The sequence below is a fragment of the Engystomops pustulosus genome, chromosome 1 (genome assembly GCF_040894005.1).
Source record: "Engystomops pustulosus chromosome 1, aEngPut4.maternal, whole genome shotgun sequence".
Taxonomy (NCBI): Eukaryota; Metazoa; Chordata; class Amphibia; order Anura; family Leptodactylidae; genus Engystomops; species Engystomops pustulosus.
The window spans coordinates 211619535-211643594 of record NC_092411.1 but is presented as its reverse complement, the minus strand read 5'-3'; the positions used below and the strand labels follow the sequence as shown (position 1 = coordinate 211643594).

General features: G+C 36.5%; 1 protein-coding gene across 3 annotated transcripts; it reads left to right on the top strand.

The window, feature by feature from the left end:
* Positions 1 to 3214: 3214 nt before the first annotated feature.
* Positions 3215 to 21221, top strand: PITX2 (paired like homeodomain 2). Of its 3 annotated transcripts, none has more exons than XM_072119314.1 (4): positions 3215 to 3279; positions 11565 to 11638; positions 18046 to 18251; positions 19888 to 21221. In XM_072119314.1, the coding sequence occupies exons 2-4, from the start codon at positions 11593 to 11595 to the stop codon at positions 20449 to 20451; spliced, it is 816 nt and encodes a 271-aa protein (XP_071975415.1). In that variant the 5' UTR covers positions 3215 to 3279; positions 11565 to 11592; the 3' UTR covers positions 20452 to 21221. The 3 variants fall into 3 exon arrangements, with proteins under 3 accessions (XP_071975415.1, XP_071975414.1, XP_071975413.1); XM_072119313.1 differs by lacking the exon at positions 3215 to 3279 and adding an exon at positions 8006 to 8206; XM_072119312.1 differs by lacking the exons at positions 3215 to 3279; positions 11565 to 11638 and adding an exon at positions 16575 to 17060.
* Positions 21222 to 24060: the final 2839 nt, after the last annotated feature.

Here is a 24060-nt window from a genome sequence, read left to right as displayed (position 1 = left end):
CTTCCTTAAGGGGTTAAGTAGAAGTACTAGAACAAACTTTTTTTTGTGAATATGTGATTTGTGATATGTTTTATTAATAAAAGTCAAATCTTGAGAAGTGCTGGTTTTCCGCACATTTTTGGACTGCATCTCACCTTTATGTAATCTGACACTTTAGTAAGCTTCTGTCCCACTGGCCGGCAAGATAGATTTCAGCAAAGTCAATTTTATTAGGGAGAGAGTGAACATGAAAAGAGCAAAGTAAGGGGAGGAAAAAAAAAAATTCAATATTGAGATATAGTAGAAAGTTTCTTCTGTTTAATAATTAATAATATATTTATTTATATATATATATATATATATATATATATATATATATATATATATATATATATATATCGTGCATACAGATAACGTAGCGCTGCACAGAGCTTGCTCGGTCCCTGTCCCCAATGGGGCTCACAATATAATCAACCTACCAGTATGTTTTATTTGTATTATTGTTTTATGCAAAGTTTGTTGAAATTCTTAAAGGAAATCTACCATATAAACCAGGGACACCTATAGATAGCATTGTGACTGTGGTAATCTTCTTATAATTATTATCCATGGTTTCCTTCTTTCTAAAATAAACTTTTAAAATTATACTAATGAGCCTGAGGGGCTCTGGTGAGTGTTTCCAGAGCCCCTCAGTGTGCGTCACCGGCTGTTACAATGAGCAGGACATGTCCCTCCCCCCTGGCTCTCTTTCTCCTCTCTCTGCCTGTGTAATCTAGCAGCAGCATGAAATAAAGGGGGAGACCTACTCTCTAACAGTCTGTGAAAATACATCACTGAGTGGCTCTGGAAACAGCCGCCAGAGCACCTCGGGCTCATTAGCATCATTGTAAAAGTTTATGTTAGAAAGAAGGAAACCATGGATAACAAATATAAGATGATTTCCACAGTCATGGTGCCTGGATCTATGAGTAAGTGTCCCTGGTTTATCATGCTTGATATTGATGATAGATTTTCTTGGGTTGTCTGGTATTTTAAAAAATTGCTATATATGAGTAGGGGGGGTAAAAACAAAACAATAAACATCTTATACTTACCTCCTATGCTTCTCCCATTCTTTGGCAACGCCTGCCTGCACTGCAGTGGTTGGGACAGTATCGCCAGCTTCTGTATACAGACAGAGGCCTGGCCATGACTGGCGGCATTGTGGGTATACAGGAGCAAGTAAAGAGGTAAGTACAAGAAGTATATTGTTTTTTTATCCCCCACCCCCTTCCCCAGCCATACATAGCTTTAAACGGGTATTCTCATCTGGGCACTCACATTCAGTTTCATTAATCTGCCATATGTAAACATTTCTTCATTAAAAAAAATGTTCCCTGTGTGAAGATAATTTCTCATAAATGTAGTCATTCTGTCCCTTAGAAATGAGATGGCTTCCTCGGATACGACCACCTCTGCTGCAGTGAGTGCACAAAGAAACAAAAGGTTATTGTATATAAAATGTCTGAGGAGTTACTGTATGTCCCACAGCCGTCCTGTGGTAATGATTGCTGAATCCTGGTGGTCCGGCAGGACTCTATAGCGCAAGTCTGGCCACCGCTGCTAGAGTGTGACGTGGTCGTATCCGAGAAGGCTATCTGGTTTCTAAGGGACAACATGACTGCATTTATGAGAAATTATCTTCACACAGGAATATTTACATAAGGCAAATGAATTTAATTAAATGTAAATGCCCAAATGGGAATACCCCTTTAAGTACAAGACTCCAAAGCAAGTAAGGCTCATTTCAACCTACCGTTCCTTACCTCCATTAAAAAAGTACAGAATGGAGGTTTAACAGAGGTTTAACGTATCACTTAAAAATCCCATTTACATCAATGTACATTTTATGTCATCAGTTATGGTCAGTTTGGCAGGTATCCGTTAGCCATGCATTTTTTTTTCCAAATGGAGGAAAAGTACTGCCGCTGCCATGATTTTTTAAGGTAGGGAACGATAGTGTGAATTTAGCCTAAGATAGCATCGTTCTAACATTTTACCTTGATGGCAACATACTGATTTATACATGGAACATAAGTCATAGAAACTGAGAGAAAACAACTTTTTAAATACTTTTCAGTCTTTGCCCTGGTCTTTATGTACAGGCCCTTTAATAAGAATAGGCCAATACTTTGTGTCTGTTTCTGAACTCTTCTTAGTTATGCTCTTTCACTTTTAGACAGGATTAGTAAATATATTATTTATGTTATTTACATTATGCTTGTCAAATGTCCGTGGAGCAAAAAAAAAAGTTTCATGATCTTTGACCTTTACACTTTTTGCTGCTGATATGGAGACTAACTCCTTTACTGCCCTCATCATCATGTGTGTTACTATTATGATGCTGTTATGATGTTGTCCCTGCATAGAACTATGCAACAGAACCTGAGCTCAGATCTGTCAATCACAATAAAGTGGTCCTTAGATTAGAAAAGGATACAGGTCATAGAGTAGAAGTATTTATTACTGTATCTACATTGACTTTGCACTCTATTCTTCATACGTAAGGATAATATTGGCAGCTCTTAATAAAAGAATCTTTTGTTTTACATCTGTTTAGGCAGAGTGAGAAGTCCAGAGGCAGGATAGTGTCCCAGCATTAGGAGTAGAGGAGGGGGTCTTGGAGATGGTTTGCTGGCAGATTGAAGTCTCCTTGCATTAAGTGGTAAAGCTCAGGGGAGGACAATGAGTGAACACATGACGCTGTCACTATTACACTGGTTATGATATCTGATCGAAACCTATTCTTCTCATCTAGCCCTGATTTATTTCACTGAGTAAAAACACCAAGCCAAGAGTTGAAGGTTAAAGCGCTTTTTGATATAATGCACTGTAGATGAAGTCAATCGATTGACAGACTCATGGCCAAGGCAGGGGTTTCCAGCTCACACTGCTGCTGCTGCTCTGCCTGAAGGAGAAAAGCAAAGAAGTTTTACAGAATAATTTAAAAAGTTAAGTGTGAGTTGCTTGAGTTGATGCGGTAATTAAGACATTGGGAAGATCTCGGTCAGGTCACCTCTCTTCTCAGATCAGAGACCCATCAGAAATTCTTTCAAGTGTCCTACTGCGTCGCCAAAGATGACAACAGCAAATCAATAAGTGTTTGAAATGAAAGGGGATGCAGGCTAACCCCTGAGGCTACACACTTCACATCACCAGCCTTCTTCTTACCTCTTGTCTCTCAACTTCCAGATTCCTCCACAGAGCTCCCATCAAGAACAAATAGCTGAGTGCTGGAGCTGCTGGGGTGTCCACACACAGGTACTTCTTACATATAGGAGTGTGTATATGTGTAGGTATGTGTGTGCATGTATGAGTGTGTGTGTATGACATACATCCCTGCAGCTGGAGCGTGGCAACAGGTCACATGAGCAAAGCAAACTCATCTCATCGCCTACTGGCCAGTGAATTACAGGACATCTATTGACACTGGGTATTCCATAAAAATACATAGAATTTTGTATTGTTTCCATTTCCATATAGTTGATATGTCTATATAGCGTTTGCAGGTTGTAGGTGTATAATAAACATGTTTGTTTATTATATGTATATTGTATTGTACGTTTGCATCATTGCTACATGTATGTATAGTACACTATATTTATGATCAATTTTAAAATATTTGTATTATTACTATGAGTATTAAGTCAACATCTATGTATAAATATATAACTTATGCATACACGTTAAATAAATGTGAAATATATATGTATATATATATATATGTATGTATATATATATATATATATATATATATATATATATATATTATGTCCAAGTGTAAATGCAACGTAGTTTGTGAATTGTAGAATGTTTATTCTTATGTGTATGCCTTTATGTAAAATTGCAAGGTATATATGCAAAATTATGTTTTGTGTATAACGCAATATGTATATGCAAGCATTTTGTACATCGATGGTACAGAATAATAGAGAATTTTCTAGGCACACTGTAGGGCAAAGCACAATTTATTGCACTTGTGTTTAACCCTTTGAGAGTGACTTGTGGCTCCTTAAGCATGCAAATCGCATTACAACAGACAGCTGTAGCTATTGCTCCTGATATATGGTTGTCCTTATTACCTCCTTATTCCAAAACTAAGCCCCCTCTATATTATATCACATTCATAATAAAGCAATCACCTGGATCTGTCTGCTGAGGCAAATTGAGAGCAGGATGCAATAATATATTAAAAACAATTAAATATCGCTAAAACACGAGGGCATGTGGTTGTACTGGGCAGGGAAAAGCACAAAGGGCAGATAATTTTAATTTATATGCAGATCCATTAAGCTCTTAAAATGTTTTCTTTTTTTCCTCTGTGTGATTGTGTTATGGAGACTGCATGGATGGGTAACCCTGAATGAGCACATTATCACTACAGGGAGGACAATTTCTAACAGCCTTCAGATCAATACTGTTTGGAGTTGTTAAACAGATAGCGATTTGCTATTTACATATACCTGCCTGTTGTCAAGTCTGCCTGCATGGGTATAGATCATAATCCATCACTCACTAAATAGGAAATCACAGCAGCCCATACATTTACTAGAAAGACATTTGTAAGGGATCATTTTCTTCCAACATAATTTCTAATTATGCCCTCAAATATGAGATTATTATTCTGGAAATTGTTTCTACTGACATTCTTTCAGTTATTTTGGATGCGAGCGATACAATATCTACTGTATTTGGCATGAGGGTGGTAAGCTCAAGAAGTTTATGAAGGTTACAATGTATGTTGAGTAACTGAATTAATGCTGATTTCTGTCTTTTATACATCATCATATCTATATCTTCCTATGCATTATCTATGCCCATGTGTGTAGTATTAATCAATATTTTATTGATGTAATATCTATCATATATCTATTTATTACATCTGTTATATCCATATATGAATCCCTTTTCTAGCTTTCTGTTTTTATCTATTTTTATCCATATATGAATCCTATTTCAATCAACCTATATTTCTATATATCTATGCATCTCTCTATCTACACTGTATTCATATTCCAAACAAATCTGTTCCTGTAGAGTGTGCCCTTGAAGTTGAAATGTAAGACAGCTTATGTCATCGCCATTGTGTGCCAGGCTGTTGTGCCTTGGGTCTGGCTGTATAATGTGAGAATGCATGGCCTGTCTGCAGCAGCATTACATGGCACAGAGCAGGAGTCAGGGAGCACAGAGCCCATGACCCTGTTTCCCCCAGCAGCATGCCTAATGCTCTATTCCTTGGTGGTTCAGGGACATTAATTAGTTGTTTAATGGGAGTATGACTAAAAATGTAAAAGAAGGATTAGGAGCGTGAAACGTATGTCCAGCCTGTTCCTCACACTCCAGCAGGGGATGGAAATCAGGCAGCATCGTCTGCTTCTTTATGGGCCATTTCCATTTCTCACCAGCTGCTCACTTCAGTTGCATGCTGGGCTATGGGGCAGAAGCAGTGCCCCTACATGGCACTACATGACCTGCACCTCTCTATTGTGGGCACACTGGACGGTATGACCAGTATTAAATGCCCTTTGCACACAGTGGACAGTAAGACTAACCCTTCACACTGGGATCACAGGTCTGCCATTTTCTTATATTGGTGGACATTATGTATCTTGTACTTTACACAATGTTTGCTGTATGCCCTATACAGAACACTATGGTTATATTGAGGTCGCCCTTAAGGCATCTTAGACATGTTGATCTACATCTTTTATGGCACACATGCCACTTGGGTTCTTTATACACCACTCTCCTCTCATACTGTGGTCATACCTTTACCCTGTGGACAGTTTGAAGGGCTCATCACACTCCAGTAGTCATGACTTATGGTGGTATGCCCTGTTATGTCCTCTACACACACGTGCACAATCAGATATCCTGCCACCTATGGTCTAAATGACTAGTACCTTACACTATGGACACATTCATACCTCCTTATGTCCTTTGCAAATGGAGAACCTGCTACTATGGTCACAACTATCCTCACAGATTACACTAGGGACACCTAGACTTTCTACTACAAACAGTGGAGTCATACATGCTGCACACAGAACATTAGTGGAAGACAGACTCCCACAACCCACAGCATACAACAACTATAACCTACACAATCCATCCATCTGTTCAATAGATAGATACACGTCTGTCCAAAGCCCCCCATCCCCACTGTATGTGTCTATATGAGATGTCTGCAGACATGTAGTAGAGTTTGTGTAGTGCCATTACTGTATAGAGATAGATGGCGGCTGCTACTGGAAAATTCTTCACATAGTTCTCTGTGGGATCAATGAGGCGGCTGTGTCTGCTCTGCACCACCAATAATCAGACATATATAGAGACAGCACCAACCAGGGGAAGTGCTCAGTGCCAGGCAGACATTTACCAGTGCCTGCTGTACATGTTCCCATTCGCAAGTTCGTATTCAATACTCTATAAGTTCGTTTCAGTAGTAAAAACAGGGAAAAAAAACATTATTGATCGCTCAGCAGAAAAATGCGTCATCCGTTATGCATGCGTTTTTTTCAGACGGAGAAATAGTACTGCAGCCACCCCTTTTTTCCCGTCAGAAAAACGCATGCATAACGGACACTTTCCAAACTGAACACAAAGAATGACATATAAGCAGACATCCCTTATGCTTTCGTTTTTTAAGACAATAGCTGCAGTACTTTTTCTCTTTGAAAAAAAAAACATACATAACGGAAGTTATTCTTTTTATTGAAGTCAATGGGGACCGGATTTATCAGTTTTCTATAGCTATATAGAAAGAGATGATAAATTGATCATAAATAGATAGATTGAGATGAACTGGAATTAAGTGCTCAGTTCCGATGAAAATATATAAATATATGGAAAGATTATTTAAATACACATATATAACTATAAAACTGTGTGTATGTATGTATATATATATATATATATATATACTGAACACATATAATATATAAATATATGTGTATATAGTATACATATATATACACATATTTATTATGTATGAAAATATATTTATATATACATACAAATAAATTTTTATAAAGATGATAAAGTTGATCATTTTAAGATAGATAAATTAAGATTTTAATGATACATCAAGCTAGAAGTTTAATTTTTATTTACTAACTGGTTTCTACATTTGGACAAAAGTAAAAGATTTTTAAAGTTGCTGTATAATTATTACATGTTGCTTATTATTATTAGTGTAATTCTATGACTTCAATACATGCTGTGCTATGTCACGATTCTTGTCCTATGTCACAGATGTGACAGATTCGCACAATATCACTGTCCCCACGTGAACCTGTTCCCTCTTTATTGTATAGAAAATTATTTACTTTACAGAACTTTCTGGGTTCTGTTCAATGCATTTTATTATTTGACTGCCAGATCTCTTTTGCGTCATATACTAGTAATGGTGACTCAAATAAAAATCTTGAAGGGAATAGATAAAGCGATAGGTGGATCATACACATGGTATTGAAGAATAAGGGGCTATGTCATGCGAGAGGATAGATTTTTTTATAAGCGAATAAAGAATAATATATGTGTTTCATTATTATTCTTATCCAGTGCCAGCAAAGTAATATTTTCTTTCCTATCTCTACCTATTGATAACTCGCTCATACGAGCTCATAGTGATTCTGAATGTAGTGATGATGATGATGAGGGTGGTGGTGATTGATGATGATGATGATAATGTTACTAAAAAGTATTTCCGACTGATTTTCTCTCCTAGACTTGTAGCATAAATCATATGAAACATTCCGAGTTTCTGTATCTTTATATCAGCACCATAGCACCAGTCAGGAAGGGTGTGTGTACTTCTGCATGTCCTTGTCCTTACTATTAATGCAGTTTTCTCTTTGCTGTGACCCTGTGATGAGATTTTGGGTCCCCCCCCCCCCTCCCTGTGTCTCTATCCCTGACCCTCTCCTCCCTCCTGCTCTGCTGCTGGAGTTTGGTGGAATCTCTGCTGACGTCACGCCATTCCCACTGCAGAGAGAGAGACACATAGAGGGAGAGAGATCCAGGGACAGGCACCTCTATCTCACACTCCTACCAGGAACCTCTCAGGAACTTGGGACTTTTCTTCTGCTTTCTATTACATTGGATTCTTTTGTAGACCTTTCTGTGTGATGTCCTATACAAGGCTGCACTGAAGAGCTCTCCCTAGGCTAGCCCATCTACAGGAACAGTAAGTAAGCAGTCACTAGTATATAATGTAAAGATGTGAGATCAGGAAAGGTCACACATTGGTTCCACCTGGGGCCTATACTGTGTAGGATTTCTCTCCTGACATCTAATCCCTTTTACTGCCTGTACAATGCAGTGTGTAAGATGGTAGAGTATGAAAGTGCATATTATGCTGTGATCTATATGTGTTCTCCTGTAAGACCTGAATGTACTCAAATGTATTATAGATGTACTAGTGTACCACATAACTATCGCTGTAATACTAAGGGATACAACCACCAGTGTGTTATCGGGTTTGGTACTAGGGCAGGAGTGCAATATGTTAGGCCTCAAGACAGGGCATCATGTGAATGGAATAAAGTCCCAAGATCAAGTTCAGGGACCTATGATATATATATATATATATATATATATATATATATATATATATATATATATATATATATATTATAGTTAGATTATATGTATGTGATTTTATTTATGTGTATATAGAGAGAAACACCCAGAAAGATCGATAGATAAATTAGAGTCTACAACCCTTGAACCCTCTAAATATTGTAGCAGCTTTACCTTAAGTCTTTGAAAGAAAACAACAGATGACAGATTATAATATAGCTATTTGTCAAGTGTCAAACTCAGCTCTGCTATATCTATATCTACTGTATATTATGTGGAAAGTATGGGTCTGTCTATGGTATGAAAGTTAACCCCAGCATGTCCCTAGAATGTCAGGCGAGTCTGTAACAGAAGACAAAGCAAGTCCAGATGGTTGGAGATCTGAGGATACTGATATGTGTGAAATATTGCTAAATTTGCCCCAGACATAAAATTACATATCTCATTCTCCCTTTCTTTCTCATTGTGCACAGAAGTGGACTGTTTGATACTTATTGTGTTTAAGTGTCTGCCATAATTTTAACAGCAGACTGACTAGCTATAGGGCATAAAGCACATTAAAAGTTTCACTGCCACAACAGCTGGAATGGAGAATGGGAATTGTGTATTTATGAATCAAGCATGAAAATAATATTCTTTCAATTTCACCGCAAAGTGGAGTAAAGAGGAGTAGCAGCAGGTTGGTGGTCCTGCCATTTCCACAAGTGTTTACAACCTGGTACATTGTACCGTAAATAGGCCCGCTGCAGTGTGAACTCCCAGACACTACCTGTGACAGCACAACACTGATTATTATCTGTACTATATACATAATCTGTCTGTATATGGAAATACACAAATAGAAACACTGCTTTTCAAATGCCATAAAATGTAAATACATATAAATAAATATATATTACTTAATACATTGTCATTGTCGGGTTGTGTGGTGTAATTGCTAGTTTTTCGAAATCGTAAAATATATTTAATCTTTAAATATAAAAAATAGCTATATATAAAAAATATACATGTAAATTTTTATTTATAGGTAGGTATAAAAAAAAAAAGATTAGAGACAAATAGATTAGAAGTTGATTTCTAATAGTTTAAAAATAATACTAATTCTAACGATAAAAAGATAATAGATTGGTTAGTAAATAACAGAGAGCTCCATACACAAACACACACACACACACACACATATATATATATATATATATATATATATATATATATATATATAATATTGTATATTATATTATATGTTTGTGTATACTGAATGTGTAAGGATGTAGATAGATGCATATCTATATAAATATGATAATAAAGTATAGACTGCTGTACTGATCCATAAACTCATGGGCATATATGTTTCTCTTTATACTGTATTTATATAAAGTAGATAGATTATAGAAATATAGATTGATTAATAGACAATGGAAAGATAGACAAATACTATGATAAATAATGTATTTGCATGTATGCTTTGTTTTGTATATAGATACGTGCAGTAGAGAATCGAAGAGATAATTCTCTTCTCCATAATTCCATAGACATATATATATATATATATATATATATATATATATATATACATATATATATATGCTTTACACGACTTCTAGAAAGACGATAAAAGTTGAAGGTGTATATACAAGTCTGTAGGTAAGTGCAGAGAATAACGCCACTTACTGCCTGGGAGCTGATGTGTAAACTGGTGACCAGAATATAGTGGAAATAAAAAGATCATTGTTATCTTTAGGCTGTAGCTCCAGGTCAGAATCCTGCATCAATGCAGACATGAAGTAATCATCGAGCCAATGCAGACATTAAAGGAGAGAAAAGATTACCAAGATGATGACATGCAAATTTCCTCCCAAATTATCATAAGTAAACATTCCAAGCCTGGCCTAATAAAATCCCATCTGTGTTACTTCATATCGAGTTAGGAGGAGAGAGCTGGGATAATGAATTTTCTAATATCTCACCAGCAGACATCTCAATCAGCCACTAATCCTGTGATTTTACTGCACAATCATTCCAATCTGGGCAGCCAAACTTCTGCTCCTCTCTGGCAGCAGCCTGGGAACACAGGGGCAACAGTGAAAGGGATTGTCAACCTATAGTCACATACACTACAAGCATACACTCTACTTATGTCTGCAGGTATATGGTGTTGTGGTGCCATCCTAGAGCCCACCAACTCTGCAGAGTGCAGAACATCCTAGGCCTTATGTCAGTGAGTTTATTACATTGCATTCCTGTAAATAATAACACTGTGCACACTGTACTATAGACTAAATCTTCATTAATTAAAACCTACTTTACTAAACGAGTCACTGATGGATATGATAGGGCTTCCTACCATTAGCTCATACCTTCCCTGAGAAAAGATCACCTGAAGAATTGCATTGATCACATCCCAATCAATCCTTTCTTTCTAATTTCTGATAATATCACTTAATTGTTGAGATATGATTTTACCATGAATTCTTATTCTTGTATTGTAATTAATTGCAATGTAGAATAACAATACAATAAAATCTTCAACTTCAAATTAAGGTTCATTATAAATGAAATCTAAAATTGTGAAAACAACCATGAAATAATTATGTAATGTCAATGCAAGCTACAAACATTTTCACTTTTTTCAATTGAAGGAGTGTTTAGAAAATGTCTTGTTTGCATAAAAAAATACAAATTGATTGGAATATATGTGGTTACATATTGAGAATGATTTTCAAACAAAATCTAAAAAGAAACTCAGAATTCTAGGATTATAATTATACACATTCTAAATGATTATGATTATGCTATATATGAATGGCATCAGAATTCAAATTTAGTTTAAATTATATTACGAATACAAAGTATATAATATCACATATAATGATTATTACTGATTATTATTATTAACCATGATAATTGTTTATATATAACAATAATAACAGTATATTTTTTTTTCTTTCATTTTTACCTTTCAGTATTTTTCGATAAGGGACAATAGCTGGGATGGAGTCTACTTGTCGCAAGTTGGTGACAGCCTGTGTTCAATTAGGTAAGGACCAAGGATCAAGTCTGTTGTGTGTTGATGTTACAAAAAGGCCATTTTAAATATCTACATTTGTACAAAAATAGGTGTAATGACTGCAAAGCCTAGTGTTATGGTATTAAGGTAAAGAAATAGGAGAAGCCTGTGCATTATAGAGGGGTGGACCCCTATCTGGCCTCTTATGTAGTAAAGCTCCATGTCTAATACCTTTCTATATGGACTCTGCAGCGTTCAGGCGGCAGAAATACAGAGATGTGGCTTCTCTGCTACATAGGGGACAGAAAGCTAGAAGGCTAACTATCAGAATACATTATACTAGAGGACATCTTAACCAGTTTTACGCTAGGCTTAGGGCATTGTGAGCTGAAAAGCTTAAAAAGCTGTTCGATCCATGTATCAAATATAAGTAAATACAGATCCCCCTCCATCTCATTGCTATACAAGAAATCAGATAAATATAATTATGGACATTTAATTTATGGAAATATCATGGTGGCCGACATAGTTCCTTTATCGTTTACAGTACAAGCCTTTGTAAGGGCTCTAACCTGTAGACAAGACTGCAAGTTTAATCATAGGGCGCCCTCTGGTGTCAGACAGGGGGACTGACAGGAAGTTTAGTCCTAACTGATAAACTCTAAGAGGGTCTCTGATAATTTGGGCTTTCTATTCATTAATTTATTCAGTTTTTTTTTTTTTCTATTTTCATTTAGTTTTCGTTCATCTAATCAAAATTATTCAAGTATGTTTCCTAGGATAGATGTTTTAAAGAGGATGAATTACTGTTCCATCAGGTTTAAAATATGAAGATATATAGTTCATTGTGTCATAAACTGCGATGCAAAAAAATTGTCATCATGCAGGATGTACAGAAATATTAAATTACATGATTCTCTTTTCTAGTGGGTAATATCTGCTGTGCTGGAAATTACTTTAACTCTGTTATTGCCGTAGTTCATTAATTCATTAATCTCACCACCTACTTCTATGGTGCTTGTACAATGGGCTCCTATGGACAGGTGTTCTTCCTCACACTACACCACTCCAAATATTGCGCTGTGGACTATATATTACATGACATCCTAACTTTGCACACATTCATTCTGCAGAAAGTGTCGAATTTCCTGTTTTCTATAAATCTGGGTTAACTTCACTTTCCTATTTTCCTCTTAGCGTGAAAGATTATGTAGATAGAAAAAAAAAGCAAAATTACAGTACAACAGTCGCCTTCTATATGTTTGTAGAAGTTCAACAATATGAACATCCGTAATTATTTTATGTACAAAAACATATAACATTTGACATTAGACCAATATATACATTACGCCATTTATATTTAGAACCCGATACTGACTTGATAGAAAAATATATTTTTCTATTTTATTTTACCTTTTTGTTTATTGAGTTCGATTTGTTTATTTTATATTAGCATACTATTTATCATTTACAAGTTAAAGCATTTAATTTCAAGATAGATAGATACTGAGATCTAGTTTATTAAATAGCTGTAATTAATATGCCTCTAATTAGAATCATTGAGTGCTATGTCTCTGTAGTATTTCTCAGTTGTTCTTCCTAGTAATGATAATGATAATAATATAATATATTCAGGAGATGCTGAGATGACTCCAGGGAACTAGAAATGTACAAGCAAAGCTTCTTTCGTGAGCAGGAATAAACTAATGGAACAATCTGATGTCTGCTTAATCCTATGGAGAAAGCATTGTCGTTTGCCTAATATTGACTGAATGGTAATTAATGGCTCTCCATCCAGGAGAATGGCCAGTAATCCACGATATGTGCAGCAGGGCTGGGGCAGTCTTATCAAATGGCAGGAGCAATTTATCTATTAGGGGATTAATAAGGCAATATGCTGTATACATGACACAGGGGCGACTGGCATTGCATTAACCCAGTGCAGGTGTCCCCAGGGCAATTTATGTACCGGACCTCATATTAAATATAGTGAAAATATCTACAATAATAATTATTATAACATAATGCACAAAGATAATTGGCTCTTTACGAAAACCTTAATAGAGTCTTTTTTTATCTTAACCTACTTCTGCAGTGACTATATGTATTTTACTTATGATTATAATTATATTGAAAGTAGTAACACAACTGAGACAATAATGGTTGTGCAAATGTCTGTAGTGGATATGTAAATTTCTATAGTTGACGTGCAAATTATGTAGAGAATTTTAACAAAAAATATTGCACAATAGAAGCCCAGTGCCTAGGAACTCATATATCAAATATGTCAGTGATCTATCGGAATATTATATTTCAATATCTGGTTCTGCACAGGTTGATCTGCGGGACTATTATTAGAAAAGCATCGAAAAAATCCGGAATAATTAATCTACAGGATATTATAGCAATTTAAACAATGGGGATAGATTAGTGTATAAATGGATCCTATCAATACATTAATTAAATATGTGTATGTATGTATAATTTACGAAATGTTTAAACACGAATCGCTGCTATATTTGAATCAGTGTAGGGGGAGGTCGGGCATCACTACCTATACCACTAGACCCTACAGGAAACAATCTATTCTACAGTATAAAATCATATAATAGCCACATAATAAAATCATGCTATAATTTCCATTATTATATTATGTATTTGCTATATATACAAGAATAGGTTACAATTGATGTTACGATTCATTTTGATGTTTTTTTTTTTTTACTTCTGGGCAGCAGATTATAGACGTGTGAGATTAGTGCAGAGTGTTCATCTCCCATGTTGTTAGATCTCTGCTGTCTGACATATATGAGAGTGTTATGGGGTTGTATGAAACTAATAGTCTGCAGTTATTAATTGTGGCCCCTGGAGGCATTGACAGCTCTGTGTATATGGAGGAGTGCTGGACTGTTTTAGATTCTTCCATACAAATCCATATGTGTTTATTTCACTTGACACCCCTGTGCCCTGTGTAAATGATACTACAAAGTACCTGTTCTGGTGGTTTTCATGTATAAGGTATGGTGTATTAATAGATCAGTAGATCAGCATTCTCTTTACTCTTTAAAAAATGTAGTTTAGAAATATCGTAAAACAATAACAGCCAAACTCGGAAAATCTTTAGAAGTATAATTTAGTTTTCAGTTGAGGCCTAATCAGAACGACCAATGGGTAGAATTCGTTCCAAACCCTAAGTGAAGTATAGTGCGAGTATACTGTAGATGACCACCTATGTATCAGCATATATATATATATATATATATATATATATATATATATATATATATATCTCCCACTAGGCCTCCCATATTCGGCCACCCCTAATAATCACATCAGCCACCCCTGTCACAACCCTCATATACTTCATACACAAACAGTGCAAGATTGATCCAAATTCATATTGACTCAGTTACAGGTCATCAGCTGCAGTGCAGAAAGTGGAAATATTTACTTTACACATATACTATATGATCTGCTGGGAATTACTGGGAATTCAATAAGAAAACGGCGAGGGCTGGTCTAAAACCCCCATTTAAAAGACTTAAGCAAATTAGAGTCTTATCAGATTAGAAGGCACTACACAATGTAAGAGCATTGTCTCTGATGAAACGCTGTGGGGTCTGGCAGATCCTGCGCCAAATCTCAGGGATACAGCTCCTGAAATAAGGATCAACACGAGAGAAATACATACACAAGCCATTTTATTTCTGTATACTCCACTGGGAAAATATTTGGGTGGATGAGTAGATAGATAGATAGATAGATAGATAGATAGATAGATAGATAGATAGATAGATAGATAGATAGATAGATAGATAGATATGGAGCAATAGATAGATAGATGATAGATAGATAGATGACAGGTGATAGATAGATGGCAGGTGATGGATAAATAGATAGATAGATAGATAGATAGATAGATAGATAGATAGATAGATATAGAAATTATTTTAGATATTGGGGGGTGCATTTATCTAATCTTAAAACCTTATAGTGATCATTTGAAAATGTATTGGTTCATAGAGAGAAGATTATAGGGCTTAATCGATATTACAATTGATTATTAATATAATGATGACAGGTAACATTACTGATACTTATAAAACGTTATGTAGATGAAATACAAATAATTTAAAAATGGCTGATGGCTACTTCATAGATATTATAGTAATCATATAAAATATTAAATTATAGAAAGATTGGTTGAGAGTTTAAAGATAGTGAATGACCAGATAATAGTAAGTTAGGTAGATAGAATAAAAAGAACAAGAAAAATATTGTTAATTCTATTTATCTTTGCAGTTTTACCAGGAGATAGAACAAAATAGTAGTAAGAAAACTAGATACGTAGTTATGATAGATGTCATTCTATATCTTCTGGATAAGAGCTTGATGCTGTCAGATACAGGACGCACATAGTTATGCTGTTTGGGATTTCCAAACCTCATGGATCTCTATGTACATACATGGAATATGAAGTTCTAGATTGAGCAGTCTAGAATAGACGTCTAGAAGCTGTGGACATTACATTGTCCTGCTGGATGGAAGATGCTGCCCTCTCCCTCTATGTAGACTGCTCCCCCACATTCAGCTACTATCAGGACCACAGTTATGGGACTGAACCTGCATAGGGATGACAGATGTGTGATCTAGTCCAGCAGCTCATGTGACAATGGCTTTATTAGTACATGTCATATAGTCTGGATTATTCATAGAAATTAATGTTACTGTAATGAATAGACTCTTGGACCTCTCCGCAGTTCGGGACTACTATGCTGACAATTGGGCATTGAGAAGCCGGTCTGCACTCCCGCCCTGGCCCACTGCGGATTGGTGTCTATAATTACGGTAACCCCGCCCAGCAGGCGGGGGCTGTGATTGGCCGGGGCGCGCGTGCTGGGAGTGTCCACAGCAGTCAGGGGGGGACAGGGGGTGCTGCGGATGACGTCAGAGAGCTGGGTAGGACACAGCTCGGGTTTAAGATGTTAGTGAAACAGGGAAGCGGCTGAGCTCTTGCTGATTGTCCATTGTCACTAGTGAAGGTGCAGCCCTGACTAGACATGCACTGCCTGCTGCTCTCCTATAGGAACATGACTATATAGTGGACTCTACCAGTGACAGCTCCTGCACCAGCCACTGTCACATCTAGAATCTGGTGCCACCAGTAGGACGCACATTGGAAGTGAAGCTGAATCCCTGCCATAGAGGATTGTAATCCCTGGGATCTGCTGCTCTCTCTACACATTCACCTCTTCCATGAACTCTATGAAAGATCCCTTACACCTGGAGCACTTAGCAGGGAGTAAACTGGCATCAGCATCTTCCCTCCAGCAGCAGCAGCAGCCAGTGACCCTGCTCTCCATGGCATCTTCTCTGGGGCAGCGATCTGTGGAGTGTAAGCAGAGGCTGGAGGTGCACACCATCTCTGACACCTCCAGCCCAGAAGCTGCAGGTAAGAACCGAGCCAGAACCACACACATACCTGCCCCATGCAGCCACATCACAGGGTCCCACAAAACTCCCCTGTATGTCAGCCTGCGAGTATAAAATGGTCACTTTGTGTGTATAATTCATCTTTAGTGCTCTCTTTCATTAATAATTGTTATAATTAGTAGTCATTATTGATTTTATAATATATCTATATAACTATTACAAGCATTGGCAATATAAGAATACAATAATAGTAACTATTAATACACTACTATTATTACTTACCAGCAGTAAGTCGGGTTATTATAATTATCACAATCGTTTATATCTTTATACTATGACTTATTACTACTATTATCTGATTATCTTATTGTAGAATAAATAATCATTTTTTGTAGACCACTTTGCTTTCCAGGAGGATGTAGATTTTAGATTTTTACTTTCAGAATTGAGGAGAATAAATTAAAGACACATTATCCAATACATTGCTGTGTGCAGGGATTTGCTTCACTTGTATTGAGTTGTATGAACAAAGTGCCATAAAATTGTCCTTCATCCAACTTCACAACCGCAGTGTGATAAGTTTTAGTAAATAACTGGAATGACTACAACTTGTCATAAATGACTCATGTGCTCTGCTGCATTGCTGCTCCTGAGGATCAACTGATCTGTACCTTATTTAGAATAGAAGTAGCTGATAGAATGGCAGAAGAAGGAACCTGCCTGTATGTGCAATAGCCACTTTCTATAAGGGGGCTCCTTCTATTGTGTTTTGTATATACTTATAAGCCTACCGGCACTACTGGTGCAGCCAGGAACCATAATCCACAGCCCTGAGCTATTGGGGATTTACTGGATTTGTACGGGAACCCTCTGCTTGATTCAGCAGGCCACAGATGCAAAGCTCATAATTTATATTATATATATATATATATATATATAATCAATGCAATAGTACATAGAGCGATCTAGAAATTTAATCGTGGTGTCTTTTTCCAATTAAACAGATAAAGATAAAAGCCACCAAAGTAAAAATGACGACAATGGTACCGACGATCCCTCCAAGAAGAAAAGACAACGGAGGCAGAGGACCCACTTCACCAGCCAGCAACTACAGGAGCTTGAGGCCACCTTCCAGAGGAACCGCTACCCAGACATGTCCACCAGAGAGGAGATAGCTGTGTGGACCAACCTGACAGAGGCCAGAGTCAGGGTAAGGACAAATGGTGGCAGAGAACACAACATATGACATACATAAATATCTAGTTATCGATAATATAAAAAAAGTCATGTTTAATTGAACTGTATTTTTATTGAATAATTCACATTGTACAAAGCAGGAAAAGCTATAATAGCTATAATAAATACATAAAGCTATATACAAGAACCTAAGCATTTGAAAATGTACATAAAGTATTCTCAGAAATATTTATTGTAAGATTATATATAAATCGCATTTGTATATTACACTTTTTATACTATCAATATAATATTATATACGGTATTATATAATATTGGTTAACACAAATAATTATAATGAACTATACGTGTCTAGGTATACAATATCCATATAGTTTATTTAATGCACTTTGAAGCTACATTAAGTATTTGGTCATAAGTTGTCTCTTGGGGCCAGGTTTCTGGATTGCTTTCCAGCATCTGCGAATTTTACAGCTTCCAAGTGATATTTGTAATCTTACACACGTTCAAAGAGAGAGGAATATGAATATAGAGCTGCTGAATGATACTTTATAGCAGTGCTAGAGACTTGCTTTGCTAAGCAAACCCAAACTGGCTGCATATAATCTACAGCTTGAAAAAAAAGATAAGATTTATAGCACCTAAAACTTAAGAAAACAGCCTTGAAAGACAATCTGCAAAGTTTGTGTCAGGGGCAAAGTAGGCGCAAATATTAACCCAGCAATCATTGTAAAAATTTGGAAACATTTTATGGGGCTTATTCAAGGCCTGGATGGCATGTGTAAGGAGTGATCATCTGTGATCACAGGGTGGTAATACCTTACATGAATGAAAGTAAGCTCTCTCATTAAGGTGGATGTAGTGAGCAGCAGGTATTTTATCAGGGAGGATCCTCGATATCTTGTCAACTCAAATTAGGTCCATTTTGTGAATGCTAAAGACTGGCTAATGGGGTTCTTGTCAAGTGAGTGCCAGGGATTAATGGTCCAGTTAAGAGAGATCTGTAATGTACAACATGATTAGTGTAAACAGGGGAGACTCCGGGACTGCTCCAATACACAAACTCACCCAGCAGGAGGGTGGCTGACAAGTCCCACACCCAAGATGTGGATTGCACATTCATCCCCCATTGTCTGTGCCACTCAGGGATCTCATTTAGCTTCTAGTTAAAAGACAAGACCCACCAACAAGCTGCAGAGGGGACAAGTTGGGTCACAAGTTCTTAGCAGTCAGGACAGATTAGCACAGGGAGATCATAGCAGAAATCTTTTCTCACTCACACAAAGCACTTTCTTTTATTATTTTACAATGACGGGTTAATTCACAGCATATTGGAGGAATCAGTCAGTATTTGTTTTTTTTTTGTTTTGACCTTGTGAAGATATATCAAGAAGATATATTAGGCGTCAACTGGGGATATTTAACTACATATATATATATTTTATATATATATATATATATATATATATATATATATATATATATATATATATGGAATCTGATATATATAAAATCAGATTCCACATATAAGTGGTAAGATGGTTTGGTATGAGTGGGGCATAAATGTAAGTATTAAGTTACACCTTATTCGTATATACCGAGAAAACAGATTTCATAAATTACCATTTATTATATTTTTTTTACTGCAGGTTTGGTTCAAGAACCGCAGAGCTAAATGGAGGAAAAGGGAAAGAAACCAACAAGCAGAACTGTGCAAAAACGGCTTCGGGCCTCAGTTCAATGGCCTCATGCAACCATATGATGACATGTACCCAGGCTACTCCTACAACAACTGGGCAGCCAAGGGCCTCACCTCGGCTTCACTCTCCACCAAGAGTTTTCCTTTCTTCAACTCAATGAATGTCAACCCCTTATCCTCCCAAAGTATGTTCTCCTCACCCAACTCTATCTCTTCCATGAGCATGTCCTCCAGCATGGTGCCCTCTGCAGTCACAGGAGTGCCAGGCTCCAGTCTCAACAGCTTGAACAACCTGAACAACTTGAGCAACCCTTCTCTGAATTCTGCCGTGCCAACATCAGCCTGCCCCTATGCCCCTCCAACACCCCCCTATGTGTACAGGGACACATGTAACTCCAGCCTGGCCAGCCTCAGACTGAAAGCTAAGCAGCATTCTAGTTTTGGATATGCCAGTGTCCAGAACCCTGGATCCAATCTCAGTGCGTGTCAATATGCTGTGGACAGACCCGTGTGATGTATATAGGTGCATGTATGTGTATATTCTATGGGAAAAGACTCATCACATGTGGACTCTATGAAAAAAGGAGAAAATAAGATATTAAACTGCAAAAACCCAGAGCCGACCTCAAGTTATCGGCTGCAGTGGACACTGAGAAACCTATATATATGTATATGGACACGTTTGACTGGATATTGAATTTTAATGTTACTCTAAAGCTTGTTCATTTTTTTCTTAAGTTTAGCATTGTTAAATTGGACTGAAAGGATGTACATATACTGAAATGTCAGATTAATTTTATAAGCAGCAGTTGTCGGTCATATGATCTTTACAGTGTTAATGGCTTTACAATAAAGCATGCAATGGGAGAGAACCAGAATCTGCCTCCAGGTGACTGTATATAAGCCATGTATTTCAATGTGCTTCACTAGACAATAGCCCCAGAGTCTGTGCACAGAATACAAGCGAACATTTACTGTGTACCAGGTCCAATATTAATACATCCGAGACTTTATTCCCCGCCATAACAATTTTTCAAGACTTTTTTTTTCTTTTATTTAAAATACAGAATATTTTTCCCAACCAGATGTATTCACCGCAAATCTGATGAAATAATCCGGCTGGACTGTAGGAGTTTAGATATGTCATTATTTATTATTACAATTTCATGGCAAAATCCGGTTGTAAGAGAATTATTGTCTTGTAAAAAAAAAAAATATTTGACTTAAAAAAAAATAAGAGAAAATGATGCGACTTTAACAATAAAAGTATCTCTTCGGGAAATATCCAAGTGTCTGGAGTGAAATCATGTAAAGTTTCATGAATCGTATTGAAACAAAATGTAAAAATAATGATATATATTATTATAGGAGAAGTGTATATATATTTTGTTTTAAACAACAAGGTTTTAATTTAATGTTTAGTGTAGAAGCTCGATTCCGGTTGCTAAAAATAATACAATGTAAAATATGTTTGAATGCGATTAATGTGATACACAGCTAAAAGTAAAGTTTGCTCAATACAATTTGTATATATATATATATATATATATATATATATATATATATATATATATATATATATACACGTAATTTATATAGTATCCGGAACATATATAGTACACAATTCTAGTAGGAAAGGAGAGCAAGATTCTATTGTGTACAAGCCAGTGTTCCTCTCGGGGCTCCTTACCATGAAGTCTTCCCATTTCTTAGTAATCCATAGTGGATGAGAAGATATAGTGTAGCTGCAGCTGCAATCCTCCAGCACTAACCTCTGATACTGTAGTTTGCACATTGCCCCTATGATAGGAGTTTGCTGGGTGAAGGTGTCTGGGCAGGGTGCTGGCTGGGGGAGGCCGGGCAGACGGATATGTGGATTGGAATCAGTGTATTGTAAGTTTGTCATCTTGGTGGCGAGGAAGGGGGTGGATATAAGGTGATCACACTCAGGATCCTTGGGGAGATAACAAGTGACTATGGATGTCGGGCTGCACTCCTTCCTTAATGGAATAAAGAGCAGAGTGTTCTGGAATAAAAGTCCATGGGAGATCTACTCCTCTATGGATGGATGGATGAATGAAGAGGCTACAAGCTGGGGAAACCTACCCTTCTCTCTATACTCCCATACTCTTCTTTATACTGATCTCCTGTTCCACTTTCCTAATCGATTTATTCCAACGTGTCAACACATATTACTGGTGAGTGAAATGACCTGATCTCTCTTTCACGATTTATCTTCTTTTCATATGTCTTTTATACCCTCACATGACCCAGTGTTTTATAGAGGGCCCTGGTGGATGACTGTATGTTGGGGTATACAATACTGTCCTTAGTATACATGGGCATGGGATGCATATAAAGAGCCACACCTGTATTATAATGCAATATGGAATGTAGACAGTGTATATTATATTTCCCCCAGTATAATGTCCAGAGTCAAAGCACAATATTTGGCGGGTGTCCAGTGAGGGCCTGTTATCTACATCCACAAGTTCCACTACCAAACCTACCTTTCTATTGTATTGTATCACAATGTAAACCTTCTTAATCTAATAATAATAACAACGATAATAATTATCAGAGTACAGGCTTAAAATATTCGTATCTCATAACATTTTGGCCCATATGTTTTGTGTCTTTTGTCTATATGCACAACTATTCTTATATTATCTACATACACAACTGTCTATATATACACAGCTGCCACTATTATCTATATGCAAAACTGCACTTAAATCATCTATAAGTCCTTCTGATACCTATACACAAACCTCCCCTTGTATATATACACGAATGCCCTTATATTATCTAAATGCAAAACTGCCTTATATCATCTATAAGCCCTTATTACATCTCTGTACAAGACTGCCCTTATAAAAACAACAGCCCCCATATTATCTGCATGCAAAAGTTCCCTTATATAATCTATAAGCCCTTATTATATCTTCATACAAAACTATATAAACTTATATATATATATATACTATTGCCCTGATGTTATATATATATATACTCAAATAAATGCGACAACAATAATTATTATAATAATGTTCCCTTGTACAAAGTCTGTAGTCAGGTACATATGTATAACTTTGCATCTATAATTTATTCCTTAGCTCACATAAATGCTGGGCTAATGTACCTACTCTACACAGAATTTAATTATACAGTAATATAAAGGTCAGATAATAAAATGCCCCATAGTTGAGCATTCTGGGTCGTAGTTCACGTTTCCTATATTAGGGATAGCTAGGGCGCAAAAAGTAATTTTGGCCATATAAATATTGAATTATCAGACACTATAGACCGAAATAGTTTTTTATACAAAGATTTCAGTATATTAAGTAAAGTGGTCAACACATTTCACAATATTATTTTTTTTGGTGGTCTTGAAAGGGACAAGGCGAGCAATAAATGAAGGAAGAATCCAGTGATGATAAAAGCAGCAGCCTCTTCTGTGGTTAATATTCCCTCCTGGTTATTATCTGGAGAGGGCTTGTTCCATTGTACTAAGTCTATATAACAAGGGCAGATAATGACAAGACTGTATTAGCCGCCCTTTACAAGTTGAATCAACAAAGGTGTCTACTCTCAATACACATCCCTAGGAAGGGACATTATAGAGGCACTGATGTGCCCATCACAGGTCCAGAGATGTGCACCAGCCCTGAACCCATGATTAACCCCTCATCAGCCATTATGAAATCATGCACACAGCCTGATGTTTGCTTTTCAAGCATTTATTTGTGAAGCAGTCAAGGATCCCTTTGTGATGCATTATTTCTTCAGTGCGGAGGAATTAAATCCCAGGAGGGCATTGGGGGAGAAGCAACAATGTCCTTCCTGACCATTGCTCCTATACTTGTTTCAGTTCTTATTGTTTGGGAGCCTAAGGTAAGTGGAGAGGGAGGGGGTTATTTCCTATTAATAATGCAAATACATGGCTTTTTTTTTTTAATTGGATACATATTAATACCAGTTTACAGACATGATTGTTATTATTTCTTCTATAATTATTCATTATATTATTATTAATTTTTATATTCTTTTCTTTTTCTGTGTATGTCACCCGAAGCTATATACGAGCTGTTTTAATAGAATATCGTTTGACAAATAGAGAATT

Bases quoted from the DNA above. Each gene is read 5' to 3' on its own strand.
- PITX2 (XM_072119312.1), top strand. From the start codon at position 16,865: ATGAACTCTATGAAAGATCCCTTACACCTGGAGCACTTAGCAGGGAGT. The intron at 17,061-18,045 runs GTAAGAACCGAG...CCAATTAAACAG, and splicing joins CTCCAGCCCAGAAGCTGCAG to ATAAAGATAAAAGCCACCAA. The intron at 18,252-19,887 runs GTAAGGACAAAT...TTTTTACTGCAG, and splicing joins TGACAGAGGCCAGAGTCAGG to GTTTGGTTCAAGAACCGCAG.